General features: G+C 36.5%; 1 protein-coding gene across 1 annotated transcript in view; it reads right to left on the bottom strand.

Annotated features, from left to right (window-relative positions):
• SLC15A4 (solute carrier family 15 member 4) overlaps positions 1-16,474 on the bottom strand; it is a gene marked incomplete at its 5' end in the record, with an annotated part of 32,086 nt that overhangs the window by 2,800 nt on the left and 12,812 nt on the right. The window contains 3 exons of the mRNA XM_082491818.1: positions 2,012-2,170; positions 7,461-7,616; positions 11,891-12,059. Coding sequence (XP_082347944.1) covers positions 2,012-2,170; positions 7,461-7,616; positions 11,891-12,059 — 484 coding nt within the window. The remainder of the gene's footprint in view (positions 1-2,011; positions 2,171-7,460; positions 7,617-11,890; positions 12,060-16,474) is intronic.

Here is a 16,474-nt window from a genome sequence, read left to right as displayed (position 1 = left end):
CATGAGCCACAGCCAACTGGACCATTATGATTATCAAAAAGGTTAGAGAGTAAAAATAGTCAAGTATACATCGACCCTACCAAGCTGTTCATGCAGCATGCCTATAAATGTTCAGATTAAATTACTTTAATTACTGAAACTTAAGATTCAATTAAATGAACTTATAATAAAATGCAGTAAAATTAAACAGAGTCTTTCTTTGACATTTAAAATACAATATACATGTGAATCTCCATTTCAAGAGCAGACGTGTTTAAAGAGTAGTAATTATCCTTTACGAGATGGGATATTAAACCCATGAAATCTCAGTTTTTGTCAGACAAATAATAGTCATTTCAATGGCAGCAATCAACACTGAAGTGCCAGCAGAATTTTCTCAGTAGACCTTGGAGGCAGACAGTTACCTCAAATGATACCATGAGTTAGCATAAGCAGAAGAAACTTAGTGCATGCATGTGCTTATAGTTATTATACAGCATCTAATGAAAAATTCAGAAGTCATTCATTCATACACACTCCTCCTTACAATTCCTACCCTGGAAGACCTAAGTAAATTTTACATATGAGTTTGTTAACTTTCAATAATGTTATACCAAATGAAAATTGAGTTGTAAGCAGTTACTCATATAAACAGTTAAAACAGCAGCTACTGTGGATGCTACAAATCAAAATCACCCACTGAGCGCTTCAACCTTGAGCCAGATGCATAGCTGCTGAGAAGGCTCAATTGTGTATCCAGTCTTTGGATTAAGAAAGGTAGAAATACCCAGTTCTGACAGCTGTCCAAAGGACAATCCACTGAGCTGAGTACCCTATTCAAAAGAGATGACCAATGACTCATGAAAGGTAACATCTTCCAGTTCTAGCTGACTCTGGATATATTTAGCACAACCTAAATATTTTACAGAGACAATATTAGGCACTGTCTTCTCTTAGGCTGCTTCAGAAAACAAAGGCAAGAGGCTAAAAACCCACCATCAAATAGCACATATTTGTGTGAAATTATTATCCTCCTATTGAGCACTTATCAACTGAATTATCTCTACATAGAATTGCAGAAAAAGATGCTGTTCTAATTTTGAAATTGACTGGGGAAAAAAGTCTCTATTTGATTAAATTTTCATTTGGTGAGAACACTTCCATTAAGTTAAGGCTACTTGTCATCTCTTGCAGTTTTTTAAAGAACAACTTTTAAACCAAAGATGACAACTTGTGGTACATGTACTGTTCCAAACAACATTACCTTTTGGTAGCATGCAAATCAAACTTAAATGGCAAATTATCTCATACCAAATTTAAAGTAAGTTCAGACTGCACATTTAAGCCATGCATACACAGTAGGTCTAGCATACATTTTAAGAACTTTTCACACTCCTTCTGTTGGAACTAATTAGCCCATTGATGATGGTATGATTTCCTGAAATTCCCAAGGTGCCACCTACTGGTGCCAATAATTATTTTTAACTTCAACTGGCAAGACAAAGTAGACGATACATTAGCCTTGAAGAGTATAAATAGCTAGCAGACAGAAATGCAAAATGAACTCATGGTAATTTCCATGAAGTCTCCTGAAACTAGGAAGCTGAATAATCACTGAGAGATGGGTACATTTTACTCCCCATGAACACAGAAAGTAATTTCAATACTTTACACCAAATATATCCTTCCACACATAATTCAAATACTTTTTACTAAAATATGAAAATGTATAAGTAATTTCTGATGATGAAATGGAGTAAGGGCTTGGCAGGTAATTGACAGGCCCTGCAGAGGCAAAACACTACATGCACTTTTGCCAGGCTTTCATGAGGACCATGTATCATTTTGAATAGTCACATTACTTCATACTTACATGCAAGATGAAACTTTATCTTTAACAAAACAGTAGACAAATTATATTTTTAAAATAATAACCTTGCTAAGATTCAACAGTTCCACATGGTTGATATTTAACTGCTTCTGAAGGAAGCCTTCTCCTTTATAGACTATGAATTCTCTGAAAATAACTTACCAAAATCTGTGTGATTACTCATCCAGCCAATTTCTTTAATAGACACCAGTGCCAACAATCCAGAGCCAACAAATGATCCAATCCCCGAAAAGAAAAAAAACAGCCCCATGATAGCACTCTGCATAGATTTGGGAGCAGCTGAATATGCAAATTCTAGACCTGTATTAAAAGATTAAAAAAAAGTGCTATTGGAAGATCTAAGAAACAGTAGTTCATCCTAGTTCAGGGTTAGAGAAGTTACAGGAGTTTACTACTTCTGGTATGTTAAAGCCCTAAAACTAGCCTTGGATTTCAGAAGACATGGAATTGAGGTAGTCGATCCCTATCAGTTCCCAGTTCCCTCTAATTGCTTTATGAACTCTGTTAAAGGTCATCAATATATCAACCCATTAAATGGACAACATTTGAGACATGCACTTTGATCTTATTAATATTACATGTGTAAAATCAAGAAATCTTCTGAGGCAGCATATTCATTTTTCTGTCTAAAATTATCCTCAAAGAAATTTATTAAATCAACCTGGCAAGTTCCATGTTCCCCATTTTACTGGTTTCTATATTGCCTATCTGTTGTGCAGTATTTACAAAGCACATGGCATTCCCTGCTGAGAACTAAGTACTCAAGAACTGAAGGTCACTCTTGCATTGACCATGAACATTTACTTTGTACAGACTCAGTGTCAGTATCTGTGAATGTGCAGACAGAGAAATTAATTGTAGCTGGAAAGGCAGTAATTAGTTTTAATTTAATTTTGATCTAGAATTCTCTGAGCCCATTGCTTGCTGGCCTATTCTTTTTAAGCCTTGTAGAACTGCAACTTTAAACTATCCTCACTCAAATTTCAACCAATAAAACCAAGAAAAACATACAAGTGACATCAATTTGAAAAATCTGTGCTACTGCCACAGAATGCACTGGGTTAGGCTCTGCCTTGCAGAGACTAATGCCCATGATTAACTCTCCTTTTTAGAATAATACTCCTGTCAAAAATCAAATGGGATTAATCACCAGAGACAGTCAAATACATTCTTTACAGAGCTTTTCTCTGACAGGTGAAATGCTTGTTTCAAAACAGTCTGCTTCATACTGAAAATTGATACGACTTCACCTAACGTTTTTCTTGGCAAAGAGAGCATTATAGACCTGGAAATGGCACAAATCTTATGTCTTGCATAATAAAGGTATGCTTTATTTTCACCATTACTGGTACTTGACTTTTGCTACTCTAGACAGAGTTTAATAGAAATACTCTGGCATTTCTTTTCAAGAAAAGGCTTAACACTTCAAGCCAGATAGGTCAATTTGCCTGTTGTGAGGGATGAACTTTATTCTTGTAAAAGAAACAGAACTATATGTTCTGACTAACAGCATTCTGCACTGCCACCTGAGAAATCTCTGATAACCAACACACTGCTTCTCTTTTGCTCTGCAAAGCACATTAGAATGGACCAACAGCAACCTGTCTGTGATTCCAGAAGGGAACTGAAACATTCTTCGTGCAACTCAGCTGTGTGGGTTCCTGTAAATTCAAACTGTAACAAGACAACATCTACAGAGATGGAGAGACATCTGCAAACGAGAGGTGGGGGGGAATTATATTTATTTTGAGAATTAAAACCAAATTTTTCTCCTAGGCTTTGCCCCTAATATAACAATTCAGATTTTTCAAGGACTATTTACCTGGCCAAGCTCACTTAAAGAAAAAAAAAAAAAAAGAAGAATAGACTACTCTCAGGATACAGTAGCTTGTTTTTTAACCTCTTATGAAATTATCATAGCTACCACAAGTCTGCAGAGTATCAGTCACATTTTGGTCTCCAGGCTTTTGTACATTCTGTACAAGTTAAGCTCATGACATGAAAGGATCTGGCCCATTTCTTCTCTTGTTCATTTTACAGATATACTGGATGCGAGTATTACTGCTGGAAAAAGATCTTAAGACTCAAAACAAAACCCAAAATGTGTGTAACACTATGCACTTTTTGCAACAAATTAAAGCACGTTTCTAAACCTGAATAATGTTTCCAGCAACCCTAATATTTAAACTGCCGTAGAGAACATAAAATCTCTTCTTTGCCTTCAGAGATAGTTTTGCCTCCTGGCAGCCATTGATAACAATTTCATGCTACCTCCTACAAGCAGTTTTGAAATTAAACCCTCTAGTTGGTGTTGTCATGTGAGATTATGATTCTGAGTTAAATAAGGGTGATTTAAGAGGATTGACAGAATAACACAAAAGATAAATGCAATGTGTGTCATCTTTTTAAAGGTACCTCAGGTGTAACTAATGTGGCTTAATAAGAATATGCTTGGTTTTACAGTAAACAAAAAACCAAATGTATGTTTCTGCTCTTATATTTAGTCCCTTTTTGTTCACAATAAACATTTCCAAATCACTATAGTTTTGTAACCATTAACACTTTGCTTATTTTAAAGCTGAATTTCATAGCACAATAGATGCCTTTATCAACTTTTAATATCAAATTGGTAAAGTATACTCTATAACGGCTTGAGAGGCCTTCTTAAAGATACTAAGAATTCAGTTGAGATAACAAATCAGAGGCAGGGAAAAATGCTTTGTAAAACAAATGAAATTAAAGTGTAATACACAAAGCAATTGAGATATGCATAGAATTTCTGGTTCAAAGAAAGAGAAACCTTTGCATTTTTCCTAACATTGACCAACAGTTTTGGAAGTTATAAAGCTGTTGGTACAGACCCAGTGAGTGCAGAACAGCAGCATATTCACATAAGACTTTATTTCTCAAGTCCATTAAGCAGTTGAAAAAAAGAACCCTCAGACTGGAGTTCAACAAACAGAGAACGCATCAAGTCCTTGACCTTTCCACAAGCTGCAGACAGGTTTGTTATTTTTTCCTTGCGAACACCTACAAACTAGTAACAGTGCCTGACAGAGAAACAAGAATGTGTAAGAGGGAAAAAATGTCTTTATTTTTGCATGAACACTTGCATTTCTCATAAGTTATCACTAAAACTGTAACTAAGGGTAAGAAACTCATTCTGCTCTATTGATAAAAATGCTAAAAACAGCCTTAGTTTTAATAAATAACTCAATTAGGGAAGACTTCCATCTTCAGATTTTGATGTGTTAGGATTTGTGACGGGTACTGTTCACACATAATGAAATGTACTGTAATATAGGACAGCAATGACTATGCAAATGCGTCCTCTAGCAAAGGATACATATTGACTGCACTGCTAAGGCATGCTTTCCATTTTAGAATCTTAAGTGTTTAGTATCTTGGGTCTTAGTGATCTTTAAAGATAATGAACTTACTAGTTGTTACTGAAGCAAATTAATTCAAGGACTTGCCTATACATCACTGGGGGTGGGGGGTGCGGAAACCACAAGGTGAACCAGGCATGGGACCCTTATCAGGCATCAGACAATAGCCTCAAACCTTCAGCCATACGACGCTTACAGGTTCCTCCACAATACTGACTTCTGCAGTACAAAAAGTGAAGAACTAGGATTTCAGCTCGTGCAATCCAGCAGGACCTTATGTGCTTACTGTCACAAGAGTTAGTGCTAGGTGCTGGTTTCCAGGTACACGCCATGTGCACACATAGGGCTAACTGTTTGTTGGAGGACCCTGCATTCACACTGCAGACGGAAAACTCCCAACAACAACCTGGTGTGAGACATCAGCCTACCGTCCACCAGGAAGGAAATAGTACACTGGTGGTGCATTTGAATGCATACCGCAAAACTACAAATACACACAAGACAAAGCCATATCTAAAAAGAATTTCTCCAACATACTAAATAACTGAGGTAGAGTTTAATACGTGATGGATATGTCTAATTCTTCCAGTCACATGAAATCCCAGGCCAGACAGCTGGAAGAAAAGCTTAGAGGAAATGAGCAGATAGGAGAAAAAAACAAAAACAAAGAAAACCCACTCAAACCAACATTTTGTTCTACCTGCCAAGCAATCCAACCACCTTGTTTTATTTCCTAACTGTGATGAAAGTAGAACACATGTAACCAGAAACCTGATGGAGTAGAAGCTCTCTGTTCCACTAAGAGGGGAACAAATGGGCCATGTGACAGCTGGGGCTACCGCCAGCAAGATCTTACAGAATCAGAGAATCTCATTTTAACCCACTGTGCTCGCCCAGCGTGAGGAATGAAAGTAACCTCCTACAGGGGAAATGAAAGCAGGAAATTTTGTCATAAGGAATCGAAGAAAAAGAGCTATATGCAATGCCAGTATAAATGGATGATCTTCAAAGTTCAATACTCTGAAACAGTATTTCAACACATTAATAAGTTACTATAGTTAAGCAAATACTAAATTATTTTTAAATCAGGTCACTGGAGGAGTTCCAATATATTACATCAGGCAGCTCTGCAATTCTATTTAAGTAGTTTCAAAATAGCTACTTCTATGATGGTGAAAGGTTTCTGTTACTGGTAACCAAGCATTGCTACCAAGCACTAGATATGTAAACACTGTGCTAAGAGATTCACAATAGCATTTCACTTGTTTAATCATAGCAAACCAGTGTTAGGCGTACCACAGTGACAACAGATAAATTGCCTGTGCTTTCTTCCTGCTAATGAGCCCTGCATGTATACGAAACAGACCAGAAAATAAGATTTTATAGTCCTACTCACCCTCTCCTCCCACTTCACTTTCAGCTTAAAAATCAATATGATCATACAGCTGTCCACTGCATCACACGGAACAGTATTAAGAAATCTAAGATCTCTTGCATTTGTTCAAGGAAGGCAAGATTTGAACAGTGTTTCAGTTTGCCTAGTATCACATTGAAGTACAAAAACTATAGAAAAACTGATCTATAAACAAAGCAGATAAAACTGTAGAAAAAATAGCTACTTCATTATTAACATTCACAAAAACCTAGCTTAGACTGAGTGTCACGTAACTTATTTCAGAGATGTAAAAACTCGAGTTACATGAATTTAAACCGGTGATAAATCTTTCTAAAGATGGCTTATTTCTTCCTTTTTCCCCTCAGAAAAGTGTTCCCACTTACTAATTGACTTTCTAAACTGCCAGCTCAGTTTTTAAGCCAAAAAATTTACAAATCTTATTTGCAACACAGAGGAAGGTTCAGAGGAAACAATACTGCATTAAACCTATTCTTTAAAATACAATATTGAACGAGTATATTGTTTTCCATTAGGGCTTGCAAATATCCAGTGCTAACTGGATGACACACAAATATTTAAATATTGCTCTGCTTGAAATTCAGTCTTGAAAACATATTCTTATATAGCCAATTTTCAAATGTGAAAGACAATTGTGTGCTTTGCCACTTAAGTTATATTAGATGATATTGTATTTGGGAACATTAGAGCTTATTTATGACGATTTGAGAGGTAAATATTTATTTTCTAAGAATCCATCATTTATGATAGATACAAAAGCAGATTTAAAACACACAAAGACTCTTACCTGCTATACTTGCAAATATTTCACTGAATCCAATCAGGACATATTGAGGAATCTGCCACCATATTGGCAAATCTGCAGCATGGTATGTAACATTTCCAATTGTCTGATTAATTGTTTTAACCTTTACAATTTTCAGTCTGTTGCTTTCCAGAATTCCTATATGGAGGGAGGGGAAAAAAAGATTGACCTAAGATGCAAACACTGTTTCTTCATATCAAGAACTAAATTAGGATTCAGTCCTGCATTGCAATTAGAAATTATAAAATAGGAGTATGTATTTCCTTATTTCCTAACATAAAGCATTTCAGACTACTTTTGCTATTGTTATTTCAAGACATACAGTTCTTCTGCCATAGAATTAGTGATTATATTCCTATTCAGTAGCAATAATTATAAACATTTAACCCTTTTCCAGATGGATTATCTGAGAGCTTTCTCATACAAACTATGTTGTTGGTTTTTTACAGACAATCCCATTTTCACAAACTACTACTTTGCAGTGTTGATCCATTGCACCTGCCACTATAGCATTACTAAATTAGAAACCATTTTGCTTATTGAAATGGCTACACTACTCCTGCAGAACTATGAAAACCCTCTATGAATGTCATCATGGCATTTATATGACACTTATCATCCCAAGAGATCCAAAAGCTCATTAGAGCTTGATTTACAAGCAGTATACTGCATAGAAAGCACCTCATGTAGAATGAAAAACGGATAGGATAGTGCAAAATACAACATTTGTAGCTTGCTCAATACAACAGTTTAGAGTAGAAAGTGAATATCAAATAAAGCTGTTGGGTTTTTGTTGAAGTTGCCCAGATTAAAGGATTTGCTTCACTGTTACATAAAATGCACAAAATAGCTCATAGTTAATAAAACTCTCTGCTTTACCCAGAAAGGACCTCTACAGAAGAGCTCTCAATATCCTTGGAAATAAGGTGGATTTATTCATCACCAGTTCAGAGCAGCAAGGCTGAGTCAATGACACTACTCCCTATAGTACACGTTACACGCACGTGGCCTCCCATTTACTGCCTGTCAGTTTCAGTCTCTTTCTACTTATTGAGCCAAGATCTGACCTAATCTTAGGGCACAAAATATCACTCCTGTTGCAAAAAAAAAATTGTACAAGGCTTAGATACAGTGCTTCATGGATATCATACCATGTACAAGTGATTACATCTGCTTCCTCACTTCTAGCTTTTTCTTTCCTAGAGGCTGACACAAACATTTAATATGATGTTGACTGACGTTATTGATAGCACTTTTCATATAAACAAGCACAAGCAATTTCTAATGCACAATTTAATATCTGTTCTCCTGTTTCTTCCCAAATCTGTGACGTACAAACCTCGAGGGGCCAACCAAATCACCATCTCTCTGCTAAGTGACAGTGTTCCAAGGGAAAGGCATGATGTTCGCCAAAACCACCTCATACTGCAACACAGAGTTTCTTATTAGTCCTGGTCATGGCAAGAGACCCAAGCTGGGAAGAAAGCATGAGGAAAGATCCATGTAGTCCCTATATATAGTCTGCAGTTGAGGCCATAACCAATCAAGAAGTTCTAGAAATCACATGCTTAAGAATAACATTGTATTTACTTTCAGAGCCAGGGCTCTGAAAACCAGACTGAGGGAGTGCACGTTAACAAGTGACTTACAAAGTAAAGTGAAAAGGATGGAAAGCTGTATTTGCATAACCTACGTCTATTCATTCATAGCAGTTTGGAATCTAGTCAAGTACAAAATCTCGCAACAACTCTACGGTCTAATCTTCTGAGACACAAGAGTTGCAGAGGGAAAACAGTTTAGAAGTTTGCTTAAATGATACCCTGAGGCCCCAAAATGTTTCTTAAAAAGTGTTTTCCTTAATAACATCTGTTTTTGAAGTAAAGACTGTTCTGAACTTGGTACCTCTTAGTTCCAGGCCACCACATTTTCTCTACCACCCTCAGTACTTTTAGGTGACCACTCACCCATCTTATTTTTAAGTATCTTTCTTTAGCTCTTCAACCACCTCAGTGCCCTTTGAACTATGAAGAACTGATGTTATTAAAATAAGCTAGATTTCTTGATGTTTTGGTTTTAATACAGCTGACAAACATTTTAGAGTGGAACTTAATTAAAATGTAAACATATCAGTACAGTCAGCTAAGAACTCAGACATAACTTCATTCATATACATTCAACACAAACTTATTGCACCTCAAAACGTAGTGATCCTTAATGTGTTTGATACTCTTCCCAACATAAGCACATGTAGGAGGCACTTAGTCACACAGGAGCATAACTATCATATACCAAACTTTCCCATAATTTTATCTTCAAAGCTGAGTACTTCAGAATCCAGAATCTATTGATTCTTTCTTAGGCTTTGACAGACAAACTTCAAGTTTAATCTTACAGTTTTAGTAGTTAAAAGAATCTTAAGTTACTGCTATAATTGTTTAAACTCTATAAATGAAGTAGATTTTCCAGTTGAACAACCTTACCGCTGCTCAGAACTTACAATAAAATGCATGAAGCACAGCAGATGTTCATTAAATCTAATCAGTTGTATTCTCACACAGTTTATTAGATATTTAAAATAATCTAAACAATCCAATAGGCAGCCTAAGTAGTGTCCAGAACTAATGCCAGTTAGATAAATAAGTTAAAATGGACATATGGCAAAACCAAATCATTAAGAAACTTCTAAGATTGCAAGTTAAGATATTAACATCTTCATACATCTAAGATTTTAATCAGTATCTCTCTCTAAGGCAGAAATGGTTGGAAGTAATGTTGTATTTTAAGAATATTAAAATATGGCTTCTATAAACATCATTTAATGAGAAAATAAAAATTTTATGAAACATATAAACCAACAGAAGCTTTCCCCCCACTAGAAATAAACAGAGTTTCCTATGCCCCAAATTTGTCACAACTGAAGCTCCTGAATTCATGTTATGACAAAGGGATGTTAAGTTACTCCAAAAGGTTAAACTTTCCAACCAGATTGCAGGTAACCACCCAAAGACTTAACCTTCTCATTTCTACTGTAGAAGAGTTAGGGGAGGATCAAACCAAAAAAATCATGCATTAAATTTGTAGGTCAATAGAAAACAAGGCATTTGAAATTTTTAAGAATTCTGCTACATGAAACCATTCACCAACTAGCTATCATAGCTCGATATACCTTTTTTCCTCAGTACTAATAAAGACAGATATTGCTGATTTTGAATTCACTTATACGTGAGCCAGCAGGTTCTATTTAAAGAGCTGACATTTAACTGTTTTACATCATCATCTTTTGCTGGTAGCAGTGTCCTAAGAAACATGGAATAAGAGAAACATTCCTATTTTAAGTTTAAATGACTTTGCTTTAAGAACTTTACTTGCCCACATACAAAGTGACCTTGGCCTAATAAGGTAATTATCTCTCTCACTGAGAGAAATCTTAATAGCCGTATAAAGTGTCCCTTTCTCTAAAATATAGGAGATTACAAGTGCTGAAATTAATTTATTTAATGCTATAATGCTTTATCAATATGTTCATTACAATGATACTAGGTGAAGGCTATAGGTTCTATGAAGCATTGCTCAGAGCTTTTCAGTTCCACATCAGCAGTGCTTAACAACTTTAAATCATCTCAAAAGGAGCTGATTTATGGTTTGAACAGAGTTGCCATCTTTTTCCTTTCATGCTATGGCTAAGCTATTTTACACTACAGTAATTCCCAAACATTAGGGAACATTAAGGTAGGGGAGAAAAAACCCAAAGTGGGAGGAAACTCTTGTTCAGCCATAACCTAACTTTATTATTTCAGATCCAGGGAAAGGATTTTAGGTAAAAATTCACTTTTTTAATACCTGGAAGTCAGGCTATATGAAGGAACATGCTTATTTCTGAACTAATGTTTTTCAAGATAAATAAATTTTCAACTTCCCAGACAAATGGTTGATAAATCAGACAACATGGACTTCCGCAATACCATACAGTTTATTTTAGGAGGACTAACAACCTTATATCCAAATACTAGACACTTTGTTCAGGCAATCCAAACCCTGACCATGAAGTTAAGGCATTTGTTGAGAAAATATGGTCAGAAACCAAATAGTTCTCTACCAAGCATACTAGAGAGTAACATTGTATGTGAAAACCTTAACTAAGAAGTTGGTTTTAAAAGATATACTTGAGGTCTGTTTCAGGTACGAAAAATGGTCCAATTTTATTGCAACCATTCAAAACAGTTAAGTGAGGTTTTGGATAAAATCTCTTTCATTCTGGGAAATGCATCCATGCAGTTGCATTCTAACTAGCCCTTGAAAAACACTTCTGATTAATCTTGAATTAAAGATTCATGAAGGTTTTTTTTAAAAATGCTGTTGTCAGTAGCTGAATAAATAGCTATGTAAGTAGATCACACAGTTGTTTTTCTTACCTGCAGCAAACGCAGAACACATTACAAAGAACATTCCAACAGCAATTCTCTTCAGTGAGGATGGGAGCAGGCCATTCCTCTTTAAAATGGGGTCCACCAATTTATCTTTTAAGGGTATTAGGATCAGAATAAGCACTGCATCAAACATAGTCAACCAGGCTGCTGGAAACTGAAAGGATAGATAGATGACTTAAGTTAGCAATTTCATACTGAAGGGTTGATTTTTACCATTATTTAACAAAGGAAAAAATATTTTCCATGAAACACCGAGATCCAAAACAAACCACAGTACACTGATAGACACTGGGAGAAGAAAACTAAGAGTGTGTAAAAGCTGAGGAAAACAAACACGCAGCTATTCAGGTTTTCATTTAATTTAGCAGTTCATAATTCTGTTAGCTCAGAAGCACAACTGATTCCTCACCATAGTAACTCCAACAGTATGACATATTCTCACTTTTCAAGATGCATCTCCAGCTGTGCTGAGGTGGGTGTTGGGTTGGGGTTTTTTTGGGGAGGGCGGTGGGGTGGTATAGGAGCTTTCTGCTGGAACTGAAGAACATCATGTGCTCAGAGGAAAAAGGTTCTTTACACAAAAGTAAATAATACTGCACATAGTTCCAAGGAAAACGAGGAATAAGAAATTACTGGCAGATGAAGAGAGTACTCTGAGAAAACAAAATGCAGAACTCAGCAAAGACGCTTTGCAAAGGATTATTTTTTTTTTTTTAAGATTTCTAAGTTTCAGAGGTTCATATTTTAGGCCCTTACTCTGAATTAATTTTTGTTAAAGCAAAAGTTAACTATATAACTATAACTATATAAATTCCTTTTGAAAGATGAGATAGCCATTAGCATTATTGCAACATCTGAGTTTTTCTGCATACATCTTGAAATATGTTTAATGGAAAAAAATCACTGTCCTTAGGGAGCTTTTCTGCCATTAAGATTATTTTAGTCATAGAACACCTGTCTGAGGAATGATTGATTGTGCCACCCAAATCTAGTAAACAAAACCGTACAGATTATTTAAATGAATACATCCCAAGATACATTTTTAAAAGCATTACTTTAAAAGTCTAATATTAATGGCACACAGGTCAGGAAGTGATTTAATGCAATTAAATAGTCCCTACTGTTGTGCTTCCAGTGATATACTTCAGTCTGACAGAATTAAACCTTTTTCCTACTTCATTCATGAAAAATATTTAATAGCCAGGTTCTGTAGGTCTTCTATTATTAAGCATAGAACTTTCAGAAACATGCCACAGAACAGCAGAAACAGAGTTTTACTAATGTAATACAGAATTCAATTAAAATTAAATTACGCTTGTCAGATGAACAAAGATTATTGTGCAAAACGTGCATCCTTCCTCATTTGCAAGACTCAGTAATTGACAATAAGATACCTGTCTGTATGAATGAGACAATTTCTACCAAGCTTAAAACTACAAAGTGCAAAAGCAAGAGTTAGCAAAACACAAGCCTTTAGTTCTTCATAATCACAGAATCATAGAATACCAGATTGGAAGGGACCTCAAGGATCCTCTGCTCCAATGTTTCTTGGCAAAAGCACAGTCTAGGCAAGATGGCCCAGCACCCTGTCCAGCTGAAGCTTAAAAGTGCCCAATGTTGGGGAACCCACCACTTCCTAGGAAGATTATTCCAATGGCTGATTGTTCTCATTGTGAAAAATTTTCCTTTTGCATCCAATTGGAATCTCCCCAGGAGTAACTCATTACCCCATCTTTTCCATGTGACTCCTTGTAAAAAATGAGTCTCCATTTTCTTTGTAGCCACCCTTTAAATACTGGAACTTGGTGATGGGGTCTACCCTAAAAGCCTTCTTTTCTCAAGACTGAACAAAGCCAATGCTCGCAGCCTTTCCCCATATGGCAGGCTTCCCAGTCCTTTGATCATCTTTTTGGCCCTTCTGTGGACCCTCTCCAGCTTGTCCACACATCTTTTTTGCATAGCAGGGACCAAAACTGAGCACAGGATTCCAGGTGTGGCCTGACAAGTGCTGAGTAGAGTGGGATAATGACTTCTGTATCTCCGCTGGTGATGCCCTTGTTGATGCAACCCTGCATCCTGCTGGCTTTCTTTGCTGCAGCTGCACACTGCTCATTCATATTGAGCTTGTTGTCCACTAGAACCCTCAGGTCCCTTTCCGCAGAGCTGGTCCCCAGCCAGGCAGATCCCAGCCTGTGCTGCACTCCTGAATTGTTTGCTCAGGTGCAAGACCTCACACTTGTCCTTGTTGAACTTCATAAGGTTCTTGTTAGCCCACTCTTCCAGCCTATCCAGGTCTTCCTGCAGCGTTGCTCTCCCTTCCAAAGTGTCCGCTTCCCCACTCAGTTTGGTGTCATCAGCAAACTTCATTAGGGTGCACTTGATCTCATCATCCAGATCACTTATGAAGATAATAAACAGCACTGGGACCAGTATCGATCCCTGGGGGACCCCACTTGTGACAGGTTGCCAGTTTGCAAAGGAGTGATTGATCACCACCCTCTGGGTGGGGCCTGTCAGCCAGTTCCCACCCACCGCACACGCCACTTGGCTAGACCCTAACACATCAGTTTCTCTAGGAGGAGGCTGTGTGGAATTGTATTGACAGCCTTTGAGAAATCCAGGCAGGCAACATCTACCACTCGCCCCACATTAACTGAGCAGGCTACACCTGGAATTGTAGCAGGCGATCAGGTTTGTTAAGCACAATTTGCCCTTGGTGAAGCAAATATCAAAGCAGCAGTTGGCACTTTCAAAGGAGTTTGCACCAAGAGCACCAAGTCTTTGACTGACATCAAGCCATGTCCATATTAGGCTTTGTCAAAATCTCCAACTAGCATTAGCATATGAATGTGGCATATTTTTAGCACTCTGCATGCAGACATGTTGTAACAACAGTCATTAAAAATACTATTGCTTTCTTGCTCTGCATTACAGTTGTCATTGCCGTTCTCCAAAGAACCCAGGCAAATGCCTTCTGGTTCATACTTTGCCAATCCCAAGAAGTTATGATGATGGTGCTAAAACCGAGTTCATCCTAACCTCTCTCTAACATTTCCCAGGCATTTCAAGATCATGGATTTGAAAATGGGATAAGCTGGTTTGGATATATGAAAATATTCAGCAGTTTGATACATAAGATTACATAAATTGCTTAGCAATCTTTACATACTTTGAAAAATGCACAGTGAATTGTGCTGAGCTAGTGAAATTCTTGCTTATTTTGAAATATTTAGCAAAACTTTAAAACTGTCAATTTCCCTCCCTCTCCCATTCATCTTTTCGTTTGCTTCAAATATCATCCCAGGATTACCCTGTGTAACAGTCTGTACAAAGACTGATTTGCGTAATTACAGTCAAGGATATAGGAATTTTTTGTCATTGCGGAATTTGGTAAGAAAGAAAAGAAATACCAAATGCCTGTGGCACTGCTGTATTTCATACAATCAATCACTTGGCATTTTTTGTTGTTTAAAATATATGCATTTCAATTTTCTACTCTATCAGGAGCCTGCAAATTAAAAGGGCATACACATATTTCACTCTCTTCATATCAAGGGAAAATATGTCTTTATTAGTATTGGGCAGAGGTGCCTAGAAGAGCTTAAGGAAAACCTAGACCTGATGAGGTACAATGCTGCTCATGTAAAACATTCTATTACCACCCCTTTTCTAAATTACCTCAAATCACTTCAATTTGAAGAAACCAAAGTAGTCAGAATTGCTTTCAAAGACACTACCTACATAATGTAGGCCAGCATCCTTCAGGTAGATCACATACCAAGGAAGATAGCAAAAATCAAATTAACTTATTTCACTTATGCTGTTAGATCACAGCAAAGTATTTCAAAATAAAACAGGAAGAACAACACAATTGATGCACTGCAGAAAAAGGAGCCAGTCACTGTTATGCCAGATAGAAAGTCATTATTTAGAAGTATCAAGACAGACTAGGATCATCGTTCCATTATCCTTGCCCAAAACAATAAAAACAGGTAACTAACTTTTAAAGCCACACTTTTAAGTTAGAAAAAGTGGCTACATAGCAGGAGTTGTATTTTAAATTCTTTTCAGCAAAAACAATGAAAAAAAATTTTTAACTAATTTAATTAAACATAACACTACTTGAAAATAATTCTAGCACCCAAAAAGGCAGTGAAGAAGAAAGCTCAGTTTGATAACCAAAGCTCCATGTTCCTTTCTACACAGTAAATATTCAGGCTGACAATATTTTTAATATTCAGACTGACAATGGGACTCTCAAGTCCTGTGTGCACTGTTAGAAGAAAGATAATTCACTTCTCTAGTCCAACAATGACAACGTTCTACCAAGACATTCATGCAGTTCCTAATAACAGAAAAAAAACCAAGAGTCCCTTTTCATATGTGAGCAATAGAGATGTGAAAAGCTCAATGAAAAGAGCAAGATGGGTTACATATCAAAATTTAAATATACTAGCCTCTATTAAAGTAGAATTAGGTATATGCTGAAAAAACCCAACCACATTGAATATAGTCCACAATTAAAATTGACGCAACTAAAACAGAAGCCTCAGACTAATTAGAATTTTT

The sequence above is a fragment of the Vanellus vanellus genome, assembly GCF_965231255.1.
Source record: "Vanellus vanellus genome assembly, chromosome: 16".
Lineage (NCBI taxonomy): Eukaryota > Metazoa > Chordata > Aves > Charadriiformes > Charadriidae > Vanellus > Vanellus vanellus.
Note: the sequence above shows the minus strand (reverse complement) of the source record. Positions and strands in the feature narration are given on the sequence as shown.